This window comes from Haliotis rubra, unplaced genomic scaffold (genome assembly GCF_003918875.1).
Source record: "Haliotis rubra isolate DU_JTF1 unplaced genomic scaffold, ASM391887v1 Scf128, whole genome shotgun sequence".
NCBI lineage: Eukaryota > Metazoa > Mollusca > Gastropoda > Lepetellida > Haliotidae > Haliotis > Haliotis rubra.
This window is the reverse complement of record NW_025765203.1, coordinates 1112005-1134193: the sequence shown is the minus strand read 5'-3', so window position 1 is coordinate 1134193 and position 22189 is coordinate 1112005. Positions and strand designations below refer to the sequence as shown.

Below are 22189 nucleotides of genomic sequence, written 5' to 3'. Positions count from 1 at the left end.
GAAACATTTGCCAAAAATGTTTTCAGACAAAAGATACAGTTGAATAGGATAGCAATAGGACCTATAGGCCTGACATACAGCACTCTGTATGGAAATGTCAAGTACTGCCCAATGTGATAGCAAATGGGTATCTGGAATGTGATGTAATCCAATGTATTGTACGTATTCAGGATCTGATTGATAGATGTACTTCAACACTTGGTTATCTCAGTTTGATACAAGGGTTTAATGTCCCATGACCTTGACATTGCATACTCTCAACCGTATAGATGCTCCAGATACCCTGAGTTCGACGTACTGGTAGAACCCGGACAATGCCACACAGGAGAACTCCTGGACACTGTTAGCTTCAATGAGTCCTGATGTTTTGGAGCATTTGTCCGGACAGGAAGTCAACGGCCAACAGCCATTTCCGAGTGCCACTTCCAGGATTGCAATAGGGTCGTTGGCTGCAATGGGAACAAATACAGTATCGATACAAATAGTCTACCCATTGTGCCAAGTCAATGGGGCAAGTTTACAAGTAAAGACTAGTATCCAATCTTCATATCAATTGCCTACTCGTTGAGTGAGTTTGGATTAACGTTGCAGTCACAGAAGACGTTCCCAGTGTGAGGAAATGCAGTATAGAGGATTTAAGAAAATAGTTGATGGACAGGTCACAGTACAAATTTACGGATACAGTAAAAAATGCGAGCTGAGTGTTTCTACTAATATATTACATACCAACTTACATTGTAACAAATATGGCAGAGTAGCTGCAATGAAGTGTTTTCCAATGAGGCTGTCGTGTTGACTATTTTGAAAATAAGATTTGAACAAATTCAGCTATCATTATTAAAGTATAAAGTTGTAGCTTTATTGGTCGTGCGAGATTACCGAGAAGACGCTGTATAGTCAGCTGGCATCGAAATGGCAGTAACTATAACCAGTAGCCATACTCATCATTCAGGTTAAATGATGAAAAAGGAAATCCATTGCAAGGTTTTCCCAAGGTTTTGATGGCAGTTCTTTTGTCTGAATAGCTTCTGGATCGGCTTGCTGATCAGCTGACAACCGTTACATGTTTTGCAGAACGTTTCTGTATCCTTATCCATATTTGGCCACCACACCTGGGATCTCAAGTTCTGCTTTGTACCAACAACAACAAGGTACCCTTCATGTGCAAGTGACAAAACTCTGGGTCGCAAACACATGGGAATCACTATGCGATTACCTCGCAACACCAACTTCCCTATTCTGCACAATTCAGAACTCACAATCACATATTGCTTCAATTCACAATGATTCCAATCACTAGAATCAATACACTGACGCACCATTTCCAACTCATCATCCGTTGCAGAAGCTCCCTCGACTTCTCGAGTTGTTACAGCCTGAGGAGTTGCATCCACTGCTACAAACCTCACATATTCTTCAGTACTACTTGACACAGCTTGAGGTTTCACTAACTGTTCTCTCGAGAACCTGGACAACGGATCAGCTATGTTGCTCTTTCATGGTGCATACACAACCTTGAAGTTGTATTGATGGAGACGTAAAACCCAGCGTTCTATTCTAGCACAGGATTTGGACTTTGATGAGTATACTGCTTCTAGATCTGTGACCAACTCAAATGATATCCCATATATGTACGGGTGAAACTTCTCACACGCCAAAACTGAAGAAAGAGCCTCTTTTTCAGTAATTGAGTACCTGCGTTCCACATCACTGAGCGAACGACTTGCATATGAGATGATCCGCCATAATGTATCCATCTGTTGCTGAGCAAAGACTGCTCCAAGTCCAACAGGACTGGCGTCCACGATAACTTTTGTTTTAGCAGTTAGACTATAGTAGCCTAGGGTTTCACTACTTGCGAGGGCAGCTTTGAGTGACTCGAATGATTCAGCTTGTTCCTTTCCAAACACAAACGGCTGGTTTTTCCTTGTCAGTTGTCTCAACGGCTCTGCTAATGTGGCATAATCAGGGAGGAATCGAGAGCAGAAGTTTACTAGTCACAAGTTCGGACCTCGCTCACAATTTCAGGCTGTCTTGCGCTCACAACAGCTTCAACTTTGTTTTTGGTGATATCAATCCCCTGATCTGACAAATGGTGCCCCATAAACGTTATACTTGACTTCTTGAACTGACACTGGTCAACGTTTAAGGTTAAATTTGCTGATGAAAGTCTCTGAACGACTTGCTCAATCAAGCCGTTTGTCATACTCATCTGTGGAAGGACCATGGACAACAATGTCATCCGATATATTGGCAACCCATTGGATTCCTTGGAAGATTTTCTGGTTTTCATGCTGATATATCTCAGGTGCAGCATTTATCACAAATAGCAGCCGCTTATATCTATACAGTCCACAATGATTCACAAAAGTTGTAATGTTACGCGACTCAGGATGTAGCTCCAGCTGATGGAAGCCCCACTTCAGGTCTAGCTTTGAGAAGACCCTACTTTCACTCATGTCCTATAACATTTCATCTATTGTGGGTATAGGGTGCCTTTCTCTCAAGATAGCTTTGATGGCTCATATCCAAGCATAGCCTTATATCACCCGAGGCCTTTGGTACGATGACAACAGGATTCAGCCATGGGGTCGGTTCTTCCACCGGCTCAATAATATCCTGAACTTTGGACTCAACTTTTCCACGCAGTCCAAATGAAACACGTCGTATTGGCTGAGCAACGGGCTTAACTTCTGAATCATTTTTCAGCTTGATGTGCTTATTTTTCATTTTGCCAAGTCCAAGAAATACTTCAGGGTACTTGTTGAGGCACTCAGCAGGAATTTCTGATGAAGAACGCACTGAATTGATATTAAGTCCAATCTTCAGCGCACCAAGCTTCATAGCGGTTTCTTTGCTGAGGAGCGGTTCTGCCCTACCATCAATCACAGTGAACATGGCATCTGTCCTGTGATCCCCAGCTACTACTTCTGCTGTGGAAGCGCCTAGCGTTGGTGTCCTACTTGCATGTGGAAACAACTTTTTGCCACCTTCTGTGACACACACCTGATGTTCTTAGACTCGAAATAGTTCCACAAGTCAGCATCATTACTGTTACTGCCAGGGTCAACAGTAATGTCAACACCACCCACAGACAATGGAATGCTTCTCATAAGGAAAGCATAACCTTGGCCTTCATTATCTTCATTATCACTGCTATCTCTATCTGTTTTCTCAGTTTCTAAATGCTTCACATCACCACGGCCATGTGATTTCCTATTAGTTTTCTTGCCACTGTAACCACTTCTACCTCTCTTTTCTTTTGATCTAGATGACTTTCTGGATAAGTCTGAATAGCATTTAGAAGCAAAATGGTCAAACCCTTTACACCTTGGACATTGTTCACCTCTTGCCGGAAAAGTAGAATCTCTGCCGTAACTTTCCCACAGCGGAACTTTCTCTGTCTGATTAATGTTTTCTGTTCTATTATATTTTGGACCCTATCTGACTGTCCCCCTTTACAGTTCATATCTTTCATCTGTTCCTCGACAGCTTCAAATGTTGCAGCCATTTTCAACATTGATTTCAATGAAAGTTCACCTCTTTTTTCCAGAAACTTCCGTCTCAAATAGCCCGACTTATAATTTTCAACCACCTGATCACGAATCTGGTTTTCAACATCAGTATATTCACAGCTTCAGATGCCTCACGTAACATCGACACAGTTTCATCACTCTGCTTCATTTTCCTGAAAATATGGCGTCACATTATATTTGACAGTTAGATGGTCATTCAAAGCCTTTTTTCCCTTGAAATATTCTTGAGACGACCCCCGATCTTGCAACGCCTTAAAAACACCTCCAAGTCCAGCTCCGGCTATATACAACAGTAGTGCACGCCTTTGTGCCTGATTATCTGCTTTTCCTTCCTCAACAAATAATGCTTTGCTGTCAGCGTATGCCTCAAACTCCTCTATCCAAGCTTTCCAACGGATACTCACTGCGCTCGCATCACCAGAGAGGTCGAATGACGGCATCGCACGAACATCGCTAAATTCTGCCATTTTCTCACTGAACAGAGTTGCAATTTACCCTTTACAGCTTTCTTGTGAGTGTATGATCCTCGTCGCCAATTTTATTTTGCTGTATGGCCAATTCTGCCCCCACAGCGTCAAAGACGAACAAAACATTTCGTAGGTTTTTCGAAGGTAGACGTTTTCATCAGCCACACAGTGGCATGCAGGTTTTAGAATACGTTCAATAACACATGAAAACATCATGACTTTGTGAATGCCATAACTCAGAGATGGCTATCTGAACAGCAGTGGCAAAACGTTTATACTTAAAGAATGCATAATAGTTCCACGAGGCTAGGCTCCGGTTACGGAGGTTAGCATTTGCATATCTCAGAGAAGCACTGTCAGGTACATTTTGATTGGGCTGAACATGACTTAAATTGGACAGACATGGGCTGGGCCCAAACACATTTCTCTAGTGAATCGCTACTGTCTAAACTTTATGCACTGTGGTGTCCACGTTTGGCGAAGGTGAAGAGAAAGATTTCAGAATATTTAAGCCGAAAACAACCGTTATAGTGTGGGCTCACTCATGATCTGGGGATCTGTCAGTAGAGCTGGAGGAAACTGACTTCATCTGTTATTTTGCTGTGTGGCCTATTCAGTTGATCACAGCTTGTTTGATATGCCACTTAACAGTTTCGGTTTTCCGCCAACATGCTCCATGTATTACATCTCATCATCAACTCTATGTAGAGCATAGAAAACGATCCATAGGTCTTCCTTTCCCTACGCCTTCCCTTCAGGCAACTCTACAAGAACTCGGCACTGTTCCTACTGAAGAGTGGAACAATATTTCCTTGGCAAACGTTGACACTTATTGGGACAATGATACAACTGTAATCGCATCATATGGATCACATTCGCGCAACTGAGTTTTGACTTTTGGATCAAGAATTTGTTTCCTCGACCTTTGGAATTTTCAAATGAAGTCAGATACTTGTGATCTAACTGATTATGGGTCACACTTTGTTGGCTGGTATTGTGTGGTGGATGAGAATGTCCATTAATCATCTTTGGATATTTCAACAGATGCACACCAATCTACTTAATAGACCGATCCAGTCTGTCAATCAAAACGGGTGCATGCGTCAATTTTGGCCAATCGGCAGGCCGGGCGGGCTGTGTGGATTTGTCAGACTTATTTCCGGGGTCAAACGATGCCTCCGAAGCGATGTGCTTCGAATTATGCCATTTACACTCGCCATATCTATTACATATTGCTGCGATTTGATGTGTACCCTTAACAAAACCATTACGATCAAGACAAAAAAATTGAGGCGGATCAAGGAGCGCGAAAGGCCTAACGATCACTTAAATGTCTGCACCATCGTTCACGAAACCTACGTCTGCCTGCAGATGAGAATTTGCACGATTTTCCACACTTTCGCACATGTGCAAAATCATTACCAATAGATGACAACAAATTGCAGTTTAAGACTTTGCAAGTGTTATAAACACGGACAATTCTTGTAACTACAAAATTGTTTTTGCTTAACGTTTTTAGTCACAACTGGGCATTTAGTTGGTACGCCATAAAGCTGAAATGAGACAGGCGAGAAAGCCGTGACACAATGTAAACAAATCTGACAGCGATCTGATTTCGGTTAGGGTCGACCGAAATAGCAAAACTTGTTACATGAAAGAACAATGTGGCGGATATTGTCCCCTTAGCTCTCAGATATTTTTAAATTTGTCACATATTTTAGGATGTATTAAAGTTTCAAAAGCACAATCTGAAGGCCTACAGTATCTTGTTAACAGAGCAAACTATTCGAAAAGTAATCTTTTTTATTCAAACGGAAATATTGTTAGTGTCAACAGTTGCCTTTCATGCAATATCCAAGTATCAAAATTAATTCTTATGAGTGCCTATAAAAACCATGCTTTAAATATTTCAGAATTGTTATGAAGAGATGCATGGACATTAAATTAAATTACCTTCCTCCATGTTGATCGAACTATGTGAGAAGAATAGTGACTTTCTGGAGTATTGTACGGAGTGAAATAAAGTGTATATCTTAATTATGAGAACTTTATTTGAAGTTTTGTTACAACAGAAATTATTGACATATATTGGTACATTTTATGAGTATAATATTACAACTGTCATTTTCATTAATTCACTGGAAATGATAGTAAGGTATGTTTTAAGAATCCTGCTTTTTAAGTAAACGTGTATGGGAAATGAAATAAATAATAATATAATGAATAATAAATAATTATTTAATTGATTGACATATCAGATTCATATGATTTTAAGGCAGAACTAGGCAAACCAACACTATACATTATCATGGCAGGACAATCACTTAGTATTAACTTACTTTCTTGGCTCCTGCTTTTAGACATTCTCTTCCCTCAGAGGTTACTCCTGTCATATCTTCCTACGAACCTCTGTTCTAATACGGCCATATTTCCCAGTTCTCGTAAAATCCCCCAGCGGGAAAAGATCGCAACACGAATTATCTCCCTTCTTTCTATCCAATCAGAACACGTGTTACATCGACTTAGATTCAACTTGACTAACACAAGCAAATGTGAGGCCACAAATATCCCCCATCTGCCTGGGACTTGTGTTGATGTTACACACAAGACTTTTAATGGCTAGCTTGTCCGTTGTCAACGAGGGCGATGGAGACGCCATTGATCCGCCATAACATGACTGAGTTCTGTCTAGAAGAAACGTTTGCGCATCGCGCAGGGGAAGAGGTTTAGTTTTCTCGAAGCATATGGAAATTACCGAGGCCTTGCGAATGATCACTTTTGAAACAACGTCGCTGATTGAACAGAGGTTACTAAATCTGATTGCCTCCAATCACGAGTCTTGAACGCTCACACCATGAAAGGGCCGTATTAGAACATGAAGGTTACAAACTAGGAAGATATGATTGAAAGTAACGTCTGTCCAAACAACTGCAGAATGTATTTTATTGCTTATTTCACAACGCATGATACCCTCATTTTAAAATACACCCGACTTTGGAGCCGCTACAACAACTTCAATTTGACCAACGATCGCCCGAGAAGTGGAAGGCCAAGAATCACGACCCCCCTTCAAGATCGGTACATCCGGGTCCATCACCTGCGTAATCGGCATGCCCTACCAACCGTGACTGCCACACAAATACCAGGTTTGAGGAGAGTGTCAGCTCAAACGATTAGGAACCGTCTGAAAGAAGCGGGTTTACGTGCCTGTAGACCAGTTGTTGGACCTGTACTACGCCCCCTACATCGACGCCGACAACTCAGGTGGTGCAACAACGTAAGGATATGGACTTTACAAAACTGGAGGCGCATCTGGTTTTCTGATGAATCCCGTTTTCTTTTGCAACATCACGACGGAAGAAAACGTGTGTATAGGAGACGTCATGAACGTTTTGCGCCCATCTGCGTCCGACAGGGGACAGATTTGGCGGAGAAAGCATTATGGTTTGGGGATCCATCTCATACAACCAGAAATCAGACTTGGTGAACAGGGGTTGCGTTTCTATTTACTGATAAGATAATTCTGCAAGTGATTGCTAGTTCAACATCCAGAGAATTTGAAAAAGCAAAGGCTACGTTATGGTCGCACCTTGGTCAGATATTATCGAGTCCTGGAACAGAATAACTTACAAAAATCTCAGTTGACTTTTCATGTAACGGCATAAATATTGAAACATATATTTAAACCAGATTTGATGTAATTCTTATAAATCATCAGTTTTTGAGGAGGTTACTAATATTTGAAGACTGAGTCAAAGCCAGTGTTTATTAAGATGTTGGTTTTGGACAAATTGTTCAAGGTTTGTTGGTGTTTTTTTCGAAAATGAGCTTCATATTCAATTGCACACTGGTTTGTAGGAGTCGAGGCTTCAGGACATTTTCATGTGTGTTTTTCATAAACTTTTGTTATGACTTTTACCAAATTTTGAATCAACTTTACTATAATTTTTATGACACTAGAAAGTATCTCATGTCCTCTAGGGATATGGTCTCAGATCTAATAAAACAAAGATTATCATTAATGTCAATTAATGTTATTGTATTGACAAAAAAGCTTTGAACATAGGATATATTCTTTGCACCTTATTTACACTAGTAGTTAGCAGTTAAACATTTCTGATGAAAAAACAAATTGAATGCATTTGTATTTTGTGTAACATTCTATTTCAATGCTAGTTTATTGTTCGGATAACTGTGGATCCTCTGTTCAAAGATTTTGCATCACAGGTTTCCTATTTCTGGAAGATGGGTCAGTGTACAGTTGCAGACTGTATCTTGGATCTTCCTTGTGTTCTGGTGCTCTGACATACCTGTACATAAACGCTTGCAGTTCATGAAGTCAAGTATTGTGGAAGTTTGTATGTAAATTAGGATTCCACAAGAAAGTACTAATAGAAAAATAAAATGGAAAAGTTGATTAAAAAATGGATTTCCTTATATTCAGTGTCATTTTAGGATGGTGTAAAGATTTTGAAGAGGGAAACTTTACTGAGAATTGCTGCAGATCAGCTGTTGAATATTTGCTTCAGGGTATGTCCAGATACATCCATGGAAACATACTGTTTACAAGCCCAATCACATTTTCCAGATTTCCAAATAAGATCAAATATAGGTTATGCTGTGATTGATTTGTTTACATTAATTATATACAGACAAATAAGGTGCATGAAGTAGTAGACGGGAAATATTTTCTGCTTTGTAGTTACCATTCTTTTAATTCATTAAAAGATAGAAACCCATGTTTTCAGATTATTGATTTAACTAAATTTGAACAACGCCAACGGATAACTATAAGTAAAGACGCCACGCGCAGTGTTGACCATCTATTTATAGAAACGATCTGCAACATGAACATGTGGTTGTGTTCACGGTTTTCATAAAATTATTATGGGATTTTTTGAAGAAAAAAACCCCAAACAACAAAATTCAGTTACCCTTCCCCTGCTAATATCTTTGACGGAGGTGAATTGCCAGATAGATTAATTGATTCGAGAGAAAGTACGCTTCCTACTCTCAGGAGCTGGACGATTTTTCATCGGGCATGTAACTCATTTTCACTAGCCAATTGCAATCTGCCAGCTAAAATATATTAAAAATCACACACGTATAACTTGCCTCTTCAAATATCATTCACAAACGACGGCTACCAAAGTACCACAAGCCGATTTCATCAACAACGTTCGCAATCACGCACGTTTCGCTGGCGGTGACGCCATTGTGATCAGTCAGTGGCTGTCCCCCCTAACGTCAAAAACGAAGTGGGCGGGGTTATCGGCCGGGACTGGATCAGTCTATTGTTAAGTCGGCATTCTATAAGTTGGTGAGTCATAAACATACAACTTTATGAAGTGATTTACAAGACTCTTGTTTATTGGCTTCATCACCTGTGCTATTTGTTGATCTTAGTCCCCAACTGACCCCTTCCAAGTTTGTACCACGTGTTATTCCATTACATGCTGTTGTGACACCATATATGCTCCTCACCATTTGGTTGTAGTCGTTTAGCTTGATAACGAGGTTTGAATCTACATCAAAACGTCGGTCCATGCAATAAACAAGAAGCTGTCATCCATAAAGTTGTATGTTTCATTTTACAACTGGACTAATTACGTTTTGTAAGAGATCCTTAGCAAACATTAATTATCATAATATTTCTTACTCTAAGGGATCGGCCTTTCTGTTGCCTCATATGAGTGATAGACCTCGAGATTATGACGTCAACGACACCCCACACAACTGAAAAAGCCAGTGCTCGTCTTTCATATGACCTGTGGCATTCTAGATAAGATACGTTATGGCTGCTCCTGTTTTGCATATATAATGCCAACAGCGCTCTGTTATAAATACTCACTGCAACAATATTCCGAGGAAGTTGCTTGAACGGTATATATTTTGTAGGGTTGACCTAGGTCCACCTTCCACCAGGGGTCGGTACTGTATGCACTCCAGGCACAACCTCCAGTCAAGGCTTTCACTGGCGTGTATTGTGGGTATATAGTTGAACTGACACCAGCAGACTTGCCGAGAGCGACGTTGTAAACTGTAAATTGAAAATGGCACAATGTTGGTACTACTGACATTACAAATCTTCGTCTCCATTACTGCGGGTATGGCTGCGACTATCACTGGTAAGGAGTATTAAATAGTAAACAAAAACAGTGCTACGTACGTGGTGCGACATCACCTACACCAACAACAACGACAACAACATATCCTAATACCACTATTTGCACAAATGCACTTCCCAAATTCTGCATAAGTTCTGTAACGGATTTAATCATTCTATAAACACTTCCTGCTGAAGTGAAATGTCATCAGCTCGATTGTCTCATTCACAACTTTTTTTTATATGTTTTCATACCTTTAAACTATACATGTACGAAATAAATTTCTGGTTTCCATGGCAACTTTTCAGAACTTTTCCCTCTTGTCTGTTACTATCAAGTGGAATTGTCCTAAACACAAGTTTTCCGAAAGTTTAAGAAAGAAGGTTCTTTATTACTAATTTGTAAAAAAAGATTCTTTAAAGAGACTTTAATGGGGCATTGAGTAGAGTTTGCTCTTAGAGTTAGGTTTGTCGGGAAAGCATGTGCTGCAGATACGCACCCTCCATATGTCTTGTGTATGATGTGAATCCCTGCTCCGTCACTGCCGCTGATTCCATGAGGATAGAGGTCATGTCACACGTGTCATTAGCAAGGTAAAACGTGTAACCAGCACATCCCTGCACACCAGTACACTTCCGGGCACAATCAAGCACCGTCTGTGCCATCATTCTGTCCAGTAGATGACGATAGAATACCTCCCCTGTAGGGCTTCCAGTCAGTGAGAACTGGACTTGGGCACCGGACGCAGGGAGATGTTGTAGACACACCAAATGCAGGCTCAAGAAAAGCCCTACACCTGATAACATTTCTCCAAACATGACGAGTTGACTTTATGGAGCCCTGCAATACGCCTTCTGTTCTGCACCTGGTTCAAAGAACCTATATATTAATTTGTCAACCACCAGTATTCATGAGACATATCCTGGGAGGCATTGGAATTAAGGACCATCAATGTTCTCTAGGAAGTACTTTACTATTCTAGAAGTTGCTCACCAAAGACCTAAACTTGTTAGATATTCAAGATCGATCAAACCCTCACACATATTTTGGATTGTTCCAGCATCTGCTCATCGGGGAATTAAAATCACATTTGCTCCGTTGTCATGGTTGGTTTGCCAGTGTATTCTGGATGTTTCAATAAAGAGGTAATGTGTTGTATGCAAATGTGCTCGGCGGCATTAAGTGTTTGTTACAGTGGCTGCTTTGTAAATGGGTTTTGTGTTTACTTTTGAGTGGGATAGCACTATTGACCACTGTTTAAACTTTTAACAGTTGGCGCTTTGAGGGATTGATTTGTCTCATAGAGCGTGTATCACTAGGAGAGAGGGATATAACGGCTAGGAAATAATCATCCACTGATACAACACCCCTGAAGGTCCGGGTTAGAATATTGATCTTTAGTAACCCATGCTAGTCGTAAGAGGCGACTAACGGGATCGGTTGGTCAGGCTCGCTGACTTGGTTAACACATGTCATCGGTTTCCAATTGCGATGCTCATGCTGTTGATCACTGATTGTCTGGTCCAGATTCGATTATTTACAGACCGCCGTGATATATATATAGCTGGAATATTGCTGAGTGCGGCGTAAAACTCACTCACTCACTCCACTGATGCAACTGTATGACATTCAAACGGATTTACTGTGCATTGGTGTGAAAACAAGAATGAGAAGCTCACATGCGCGCGTATGCTACATAAACTTGAGGGATTTTGCTGTGTAAGCATGCGTGTGTGTGATATGTAAATGTATGCTATGTTAATTTGTGCCCGTATGTTATGTAAACGTGTACGTTTATGCTGTGTAAAACTGTGCCTGTATTATATGTAAACTTGTTTCCAATGTAAACTTGCGTTAGTATGACATTATGTCAACTTGGACGTGTCTGCAATGTTAAACTTGATATGTAAACGTATGCGTATATGTAAGCGCGTGTATGCTGTGTAAACTTGTGCGCCTATGACATGTGTTGTGCGTATATAATATGTAAATTTTATGCATGTAAACTTGTGTTTGTAAAGTTGTAAAGTGGTACTTGTATGTTTTATAAACTTATGCGAGGATGCTATCTAAACTTGTGCGCGTATGGCATGTGAATTTGTGCGTGTATGACATGTGAATTTGTGCGTGTATGTAATGTGAATTTGTCCGTGTATGACATGTAAACTTGTGCGTGTATGAAATGTAAAGTTGTGCGGGTATGACATGTAAACTTGTGCGTGTATGACATGTAAACTTGTGCGTGTATGACATGTAAAGTTGTGCGGGTATGCTAGCTACATTTTAACGTGTTTGTTTTGTAAAGTTGTACGTGCATGTTTTGTGAACTTGTGCGTGTATGTTATGTAAACTTGTCCGTGGATGGTATCTAGTCTTGAAAGTGTATGATATGTTAACTTGTGTGTGCATTCCATCTAAACGTACTGTGCCTGTATGTTATGTAAACTTGTCCGTGGATGGTATCTAGTCTTGAAAGTGTATGATATGTTAACTTGTGTGTGCATTGCATCTAAACGTACTGTGCCTGTATGTTATGTAAACTTGTGCGTGGATGGTATCTAGTCTTGAAAGTGTATGATATGTTAACTTGTGTGTGCATTACATCTAAACGTACTGTGCCTGTATGCATGTAAACTTGCCTGTGTATTCTATGTAGATATGGGCATGTATTTTGTGCAAGAAGCCAGTTCTGATGATAAGATCGAGATCAGATTTGATAATATTGCTGATCCATGAAATGAAATATAACAGTAGTTTCTGTCTCTATGAATTGTTGATCACATATCGAGGTGAGCTACAGCGACATGGTATTATGTATTGCATTGTTTCCTTTCTGTGTAAATTGATTCTAGTTCAGGTACAGGTAGATACATGGATTTTATCTACTTTTACGCAAGTGTGTGTTGTGCTGGACCGGCAGACAATGATATACCGTCGATTGATCTTTTTCAGGCGAGTTAAATGGTAGCACCAAGACGTGTACATTACACGTGCATGTAAGATTATTTCACACACAAATAAGTATTTGTGCGTGTAAATCAATATGAAACGTTTGGCCGCTACATTAAAACACATCAATACAACTGAAGTTTTACCTAATCCTGTATTTAGAGGACACTCAGCTTACTGCATTGATCGCAGGTTTACTATAGATCTTGTAAGATGAACGACATTATCTGTTGAACAAGTGACCCAAAGATGTGGGGATACATAATTTAGGAAATGATACATGCAAAACCTGAATAATATAATTACCCATTGGCAGGGTGATATAATTTAGTTATTTAGACGAGCTTACAACATTCATCTTACATTTGTGATGGAAACAATGAGGAACATGAATAAATATGCCCCAGCAAACACAGAACACTCATACAAACAACATGGTTGATACTGAGCTATCATTAAAACTTGTGATAAGATTATCAGCCTAAACTAAAGCAGCAGCCTCTTCAGTGACATTCTAAACGATACTCTGAACTCTTTATATAACGTCATGTACTTCCAGTAGGATACCATTTTTCACAGCTTTTTTACGTTAAATGCAATTATATTATATAAAATAAGAAAGCCTTACATACCTTGCATTTGGTCGTTACTTCAGAAACATTCGCCTTCAAGTGAGGAACCTATCACTAATGATCTTTACTGTTTGTGTTTGTCTGTCGCCAATGGATACATCGGCTTACGCTGGTTTATTTGTCATTATGACTTTACTCTGAAAAGAGTACCATCAAAAGGAGGTATGTGACATACTATTTGATCATTATGTGTAAATATTTCCAACACAGTTAAGGTCATGTAAATCTTGACACAAACACTAGACCGATTTGTTTTTTATTATTTCCGAAATATCCTGTGCCACGAAAGTAGGGGATGATGTGAATAATGAAGACATCTTGTGATGCAAATGGAAATGATAGTACTATATCTGCTTGGTAGAAGGTGATCAGATAAGTAATAAACCTATTCTTCGAGGTATGCTTCGACTTATGCTGTTCCATTCATCAGGGAGAGGTGGCCTAGTGGTTAAGGCGTTCGCTCGTCACGCCGAAGACCCGGGTTCGATTCCCCACATGGGCACAATGTGTGAAGCCCATTTCTGGTGTTCCCCGCCGTGATGTTGCTGGAATATTGCTAAATGCGGCGTAAAACTAAACTCACTCTCCGCATTTATCAGAGAGAGCAGCTAACAGTTCATTGCAGTTGTGGGTGGGTTTGACGTTGACGTGCACGACTGCCCCACACCTATTCAATGAGGGGAAATTGTTTGAGTTGCCTTGTAAAAGGAAAGGGTCACAGTTGACGTTTAGGTGTGTAAGTGTTTGGGATGTTCCTGGATGACTGGCAAATCCCAACTGGCTACACACTCGCACAAAGTGATCAAATGACGACGAATGTACCCTGTAAATCTCACACCACGATCTTTCAAAAGAATCTTCAACTGTGGTACAGTTTTGGATGAGATAATAGTGATCTTAGACTAAAAGTAAATAATATCGTCTGTCGACAAAACAATCAGCGAGTCAAGCTGACAGCAATTGTTTACGTGTTACCATGCCCTTGGTCACGTGTCATAAGGGATAGATAATTCTAAATGGTAAAACTGGAAAATGGCTTATTGAAGGATTTCATATACAGGGGGAGAATAAGGTTTTTCAAGTATGTAGTGACGGACAGGTAGGCCATAGCATGACCACATTTGACTGTTAGCCAGGTGAGCTAAAAATCGGTAGCAAAACGTGGTTTTCTTACATCGCCTTGCAAGATAAAGATCACTGAAAAGAAAAAACTTTGATAAACCCTTACCAATTTATTGATAATGTAATAGGGCACAAGAAATAAAAAACAGTATAGAATAATTACACCGCATTGCGTCTAGTGAAGGCTTGGTGAAGAACGTTTTAGAAAATGTTTGTCCAGTATACCTACAACAGTTTCCAATATACGAACGGACCTTTGCAAACACTTTCTTACACGATAAGTGTCACGTGTGTACTTTAATTTGAGTCAAAGCATTTCACAACATGCATATAAATAAATTCTACAACATGGCGACTGCAACAAGAAACACAAAACGTGTTTTGAGACGAATCTGAACTATCCTTGAAGCAAACTAAGAAGAATGTCAAATATTATAAAATGCAGACAAGCTACTATATTTTGATCTGTGATACCAAAAGACGATTGAAAAAGGCACTGACATATAAATATCTATTACCTCCACAACTTTGAACCTGTGGACATTGTTATCGAAGCAAGCATAGATCTTGTCTTACGATCTATCAACACACAAAACATGGTAAACTATCATTGCAAAATGTAAGAACATTATTTTACGACGGTATCAATTTTAACCCGTGGCTGTAGGATGTTTGAGTTGTGTTATGTTTAACAGAAAGCGTCAGACAATTGTCTTGCTAGGTAAATAAACATATGCTACAAATAGTCCATTTGAGATATGAAATATTATACCGAACCTTGTAGGAATTCAACTATGATGACCAGTTAATGAAATACATGTATGATCATGGGCATATGGTTTGTATCAGTCATCAAGACATCACAGTGCATACATGCAGCCAGTACGATACCAAATACAACATCCAAATCATTCCCCATAACTCATCAATTTGTTGTTTAAAAAGACGGAACCAAACTATTTCAGGGGCACATCCGGCATGATTTTATATTAGCCATAAAACATATTGGCAAATTATGTTGTTTCCTGTACTCTCGAGAGCAGATGTTTTTAAAAAGTCCCAAAACACAACTTTATGTTGTAGACACAATATATAATAGGCTCTACCATTTACTTAGTAAATTAAATATATATTCTCCTAAAAAAAGAAACGCATCATGGAAATAGCAATTTCATGTAGCAATGAATTAAAACGTGATTCATTTTACAAAAGGTTTTGCTCTGTTTATGAGTCCTATGGTGTTTATATTTTGAAACATCACAACAAAACGCACCATCCGTAAAATACGCGTATTTAACAGCATGATTTTCAGTTTCGGCGTGTAGTGTCACAGAATACACAATTCACATGCAATGCACGTGAAAGTTGGGGATCAGACAGTCTCAATGATGGGTATGAAAGGTTGATCGCTGTCTGTCGATTATTCACTGTATTTGGAATATTGTTGACTAACGCAAAATGCCACGTCTAAGTGAAGCCAACCGTCGTATCGCCATTGGTTTGCTTGAAGCTGGCCAGTCTCAACGTGCTGTTGCCCGACGCATGAATATTCACCAAAGCACCATTGATATCGCCGGCAGAATGCGGTAGCAGATGCCCCTCGTAGTGGGCGACCTCGAGCGACCATTGCGGCGCAGGATCGCTACATCCGGGTACATCACCTGCGTCATCGAACAGCTACGGCGACCAAGTACCGCTCGACAAATACCCGGATTGAGGAGGCTTTCTGCACAGACCGTCAGGAACAGGTTGAGAAAGGCTGGTTTACGTGCCAGAAGACCTTATTTTGGCCCTGTGCTTCGACAACAACATCGTCGACATCGAGTTCAATGGTGCACCAACGTTCAGGCCTGGAACCTACCGAATTGGCGTAGAATCTGGTTCAGTGATGAATCACGATTTCTAATGGAACGACGCGATAGAAAGAATGCGGGTGTACAGACGTCGCCGACGCTTGCGTTCCCCAGGTGGACAGATTCGGCCGGGGAAAGTGTTATGATGTGGGGAGCGATCACCTGCCGTAGGAGAAGTGATTCGGTGATGATCCAGGGCAACCTGACAGCTCAACGGTACTGTGACGAAATCCTACGCCCACACCTCCTTCCAATCATTGATCGCCAGAGGGAGTTGTTTCAACAGGACAATGCCAGGCCCCACACAGCACGTCACACTAGAGACTTCCTCCAGAACCACAACATCAATGTGCTCCCCTGGCCCTCAAGATCACCGGTCTTAAACCCGATCGAACATTTGTGGGATGCCCTGGACAGACGGGTGAGACGCCGTAACCCTCAGCCCCAGACACTTCAGCAACTCGCACAGGCACTACAGGCAGAGTGGGCTGCGATTGGGCAAACACGAGATTCTGAGACTTATTCGTTCGATGCCGAGGCGATGCCGTGCAGTTCTGGATTCCCACGGTGGTCACACGAGGTATTGACTTCAGCGCCACCACCCGTCTCCATGTGACACTCAAACTGACTTTCATCGAGTTGGTGCCAAAGACGGATAAGTCTGCATTCCAAGTGTGCAATTTCGCTATATTTCATTCACTCATACAGCCTACACGATGTTTCAAAATAAACATAAAAATACAGTTGAAATTCCTATATGCGTTTCTTTTTTGGGAGAGTATATATATGGAAAACGTTACCCCCAAAAACGTTTTCGGACAAAATAATTAGTTGAATAGGATAGGAACTACTATGACTTCAAGGCCTGACATACAACATTCTGTATGGAATGTCCAGTTCTGACCAATGTGATAGCAAATGGGTATCTGGAATGTGATGTAATTCAATGTTTTGTACAAAGGCCGGATCTGATTGATAGATGTACATCTCTCAGTTTGATACAAGGGTTTAATGTCCCATGACCTTGACATTGCATACTCTCAACCGCAGAGATGCTCCAGATACCCTGAGTTCGACGTACTGGTAGAACCCGGACAATGCCACACAGGAGAACTCCTGGACACTGTTAGCTTCAATGAGTCCTGATGTTTTGGAGCATTTGTCCGGACAGGAAGTCAACGGCCAACAGCCATTTCCGAGTGCCACTTCCAGGATTGCAATAGGGTCGTTGGCTGCAAAGTGGAACAAATACAGTATCAATAACAAATAGTCTACGCATTGTGCCAAGTACGTTCACCACTGGGGCAAGTTCACAAGTAAATACTAGTATCCAATCTTCATATCAAATGCAGGAGTGACTTTTGATTATCGTCGCAGTCAAAGAAGACGTTTGCAGTGTGAAAATTTCAGAGAATAGTCGACGAGCAAAGGACAAGTCAAAATACAAATGAATGAATACAACGAAAAACAGAACAAGCGAGCTGAGTCCTTCTACTAATATATTACATATCAACTTACATTTTAACAAATATGGCAGAGTACTTGCCATGACTGTTTTCCAATGACGCTGTACATGTCTTGTCAGCTATCATCATTAAAATATAAAGTAGTAGCTTTACTGGTCCTGTGAGATTACCGAGAAGACGCTGTATGGTAGCTGCCATCGAAATGGCAGTAACTATAACTAGTAGCCATACTCATCTTCCAGGTTAAATGATGATTAATTGAAACATCTTGAAATACCATAAAACCAACACAACATTTATACCAACCCACAGATATTTCTTTAGGTTCTAAAACTGACTGAGTTTGGTTTTACGCCGCTTTTAGCAATATTCCAGCAACATCACGGCGGGGGACACCAGAAATGGGCTTCACACATTGTGCCCATGTGGGGATTCGAACCCGGGTCTTCGGCGTGACGAGCCAACGGGTTAACCATTAGGCTACCCCACCGCCCCTTTAGGTTCTAAAAAGACAAATGATATTGAAAATAAGAATTAAGATTGTGAAATGAAACATCACTTTTTATTCAAATTACACGTCCCATCTTCATTGAAATTAAAAGTGTCGACTATTAAATGAAGAAGATAGAGGTCTGCCATGTGAAACGTTTGTGAAAACATATCGTTTATGCAGGGTTTAGTCAGTGCTATACTACTTAAAGTTTGATAAGGATAAACTTCTGGAATACCAAAAATCGTTTAGATGATGAACGGAAGATGTCTGTAGTCACGGCACGATGTGCACGATCTGCTTGACAAACCAGCTGTCTTTGAGTATAATGTAACTTATGCCACATCAGCGTCAAAACCCTTGTTATGCGAACGAAAAACATGACGTTTTGATAAGCCACACAGTGACATGCAAGTGTTAGAATACGTTCAATAACACATGGAAACTTCCTGACGAGCAGTGGCAAAACGTTTATTCTCAAGCAATGCATAATAGTTTCCACGAGGCTAGGCTCCTGTTACGGAGGTTAGCATTGACATATCTCGGAGAGGCACTGCCAGGCACGTTTGGATTGGGCTGAACATTACTTAAATTGGACAGACCTTAGAAAGACATTTCGCTAGTGACTTGCTGCTGTGTATAGTAGACTTTATGCATTGTGGTGTCCACGTGTGGCGTAGGTAAGGAGAAAGATTTCAGAAGTTCAAAGTAGCCGAAAGCAACCGTGATAGTTTGGGCTCACTCAAACTGATTCCATCCTCATGGACTGTAACGCACGACCTCATTTTACGAGGGTCGTTGATGCCTTCTTTGAGCAAGAGACTTTTGGCCTTTCTGGTCAGCAGTCCTCAGCTCTATGTAGAGCATATAAAACGAGTCGTAGATCTCCCTTTCCCTACGCCTTTCCTTCAGGCAACTCTACAAGAACTCGGCAGTGAAGAGTGGAACAATATTTCCTTGGCAAACGTTGACACTTACTGGGAGAATGATACAACCGTAATCGCATCAAATGGATCACATTCGCGCAACTGAGTTTTGACTTTTGGATGAAGAATTTGTTTTCTCGACTTTTGGAATTTTCAAAATAAGTTAGATACTTGTGATCTGGCTGATTATTGGTCACATTTGGTTGGCTGGTATTGTATGGTGGCTAAGAATGTCCATTAATAGTCTGGACATAATTTTGTGATCGGCATTCTAAAAGTTGGTGAGTTATAAATGAAACATAACTTTATGGAGTGAATTACAAGACTCTTGTTTATTGGCTTCATCACCTGTGCTATTTGTTGTTTTTAGTCCCCAACTGGCCTCTTCCAATTATGTACCACTTATTATTCAATTACATGCTGTTGTTAATGTTAATCTGCTCTTTGTCATAACATAACATATAGATATGCTTCTCACCATTTGGTTGTAGTCACTTTTAGCTTGATAACGATGTAAGAATTTACATCGAAACGTCGCTCTATGCAATAAACAAGAAGTTATCATTCATAAAGTTGTATGTTTCATTTTACAACTGGACTTATTACGTTTTGTAAGAGACCCTTAGCAAACTTTAATTATCACTCTAAGGGATCGACCTTTTGTTGCCTCATATGAGTTGATAGACCTCGAGATAGATATAGCTCTGGTTGAATTAAGCTCTTGTGTGATCTATACAACTGGTATCTTGAACTATTGTCTAGACAGGAATGCCATATGTTAACATATTGTTCTCGAAATTGCTTAAGAAATTGATTAATATTACCAACTGTTTGATTTAGCCACATAAATCCAAAGCCATGAGAAAATAAAAGAGTTCTAATGTGAGACGCCCATGTTGTCTTACCCCTATCATCTAAATGTACAAGCATGTTATAAGCTAGTTTTGGGATTCTTTGTTCGTGCATTCCAAGGATCTTTAACCAATATTTGAAACATCTGATTTGTGAATTTATATATATCGGATATCTACCGCATGCTCCATAAACCATACAAGTTATGACGTCAACAACACCCCATAAAATTGACAAAGCCAATGTTAGATTTGCATGTGGCCTGTTGCATTTTGGAAAAGATACGTTATGGCTGCGCCTGTTTTGCATATATAATTCCAACAGCGCTCTGTTACAAAAACTCACTGCAACAATTATCCGTTGAAGTTACTTGAACTGTATATATTTTGTAGGGTTGACCAAGGTCCACCTTCCACCAGGGGTCGGTACTGTATGAACTCCATGCACACCCTCCAGTCAACGCTTTCACTGGCGTGTATTGTGGGTATGCAGTTGAACTCAGAGAAGCGGACTTGCCGAGAGCGATGTTGTAAACTGTAAATTGAAAATGGCACAATGTTGGTACTACTGACATTACTGCGACTATCACTGGTAAGCAGTAACAGTGCTACGTATGCGGTGTTGCATCACCTACACCAACAACAACGACAACAACATATACTAATACCACTATTTGTACAAATACAGCTCCCAAATACGGACTTAATCATCGTAAAAGCTTGTTTTCGTCGTGAACTGAAATGCCATGAGCTCTATCGTCTGTTTCACAACATTTCTATCTGTCTTCATACCTTTGAACTATGTCTGGTTTTCATGGCAACAATGTTTAAAGATAACACTTTTCCCAATACTATCGCTATCTTGTCTGTTATTATCCAGTGGAATTGTCATAAACCACCAGTTTTCAGAAAGTTAAACTTCAGAAGAAGGTTTTTTAATTACTACTTTAAAAACCCAAAACTTTAAAGAGCCCTTAATGGTACATTGAGTAGAATTAGCTCTTAGATTTAGCTTTGTCAGGAAACCAGTGCTGCAGATACGCACCCTCCATTGGTCGTGTGTATGATGTGAATCCCTGCTCCGTCACTGCCGCTGCTTCCATGAGGATAGAGGTCATGTCACACGTGCCGTTAGCAGGGTAAAACTTGAAGCCAGCACATCCCTGCACACCAGTACACTTCCGGGCACAATCAAGCACCGTCTGTGCCATCATTCTGTCCAGTAGATGACTATAGAATACCTCCCCTGTAGGGCTTCCAGTCAGTGAGAACTGGACTTGGTCACAGGAATCAGGGAGATGTTGTAGACACACCAAATGCAGGCTCAAGAAAAGCCCTACACCTGATAACATTTCTCCAAACATGACGAGTTGACTTTAAGGAGCCCTGCAATACGCCTTCTGTTCTGCACCTGGTTCAAAGAACCTATATATTCAACCCCAAGTATTCCTGAGACACATAACTAGGGGGGATTGGAAATAAAGGACCGTCAATGTTCCTTAGGAATTTCGGACTAACTTACTTTTCTAGAAATTGCTCACCACAGACCTAAACTTGTTAGACATTCAAGATCGATCAAACCCTCATGCATTATTTTGGATTTTCCATTGTTGTTTAGTATGGTCGGGGACGTGATGGCCATTGTGTATTGTTCCAGCATCTGCTCATCGGGGAATTAAAATCACATTTGCTCCGTTGTCATGGTTGGTTTGCCAGTGTATTCTGGATGTTTCAATAAAGAGGTAATGTGTTGTATGCAAATGTGCTCGGCAGCATTAAGTGTTTGTTAC

General features: G+C 40.4%; 1 protein-coding gene across 1 annotated transcript; it reads right to left on the bottom strand.

The window, feature by feature from the left end:
- Positions 1 to 225: 225 nt before the first annotated feature.
- On the bottom strand, positions 226 to 21788 carry LOC124266803. The gene is made up of 3 exons (XM_046701608.1): positions 21445 to 21788; positions 9855 to 10043; positions 226 to 449 (listed from the first exon to the last, which is right to left on the bottom strand). The coding sequence occupies exons 1-3, from the start codon at positions 21761 to 21763 to the stop codon at positions 226 to 228; spliced, it is 732 nt and encodes a 243-aa protein (XP_046557564.1). The 5' UTR covers positions 21764 to 21788.
- Positions 21789 to 22189: the final 401 nt, after the last annotated feature.

What these genes read in the sequence shown, in the direction of transcription:
- LOC124266803 (XM_046701608.1), bottom strand. Translation starts at nt 21,763, where the DNA reads ATGTTTGGAGAAATGTTATCAGGTGTAGGGCTTTTCTTGAGCCTGCAT. An exon ending in ATACACACGACCAATGGAGG is followed by an intron (nt 10,044 to 21,444) that starts GTGCGTATCTGC and finishes TTCAATTTACAG; the next exon opens with TTTACAACGTCGCTCTCGGC. An exon ending in TTCCTCGGAATATTGTTGCA is followed by an intron (nt 450 to 9,854) that starts GTGAGTATTTAT and finishes TTCCCATTGCAG; the next exon opens with CCAACGACCCTATTGCAATC.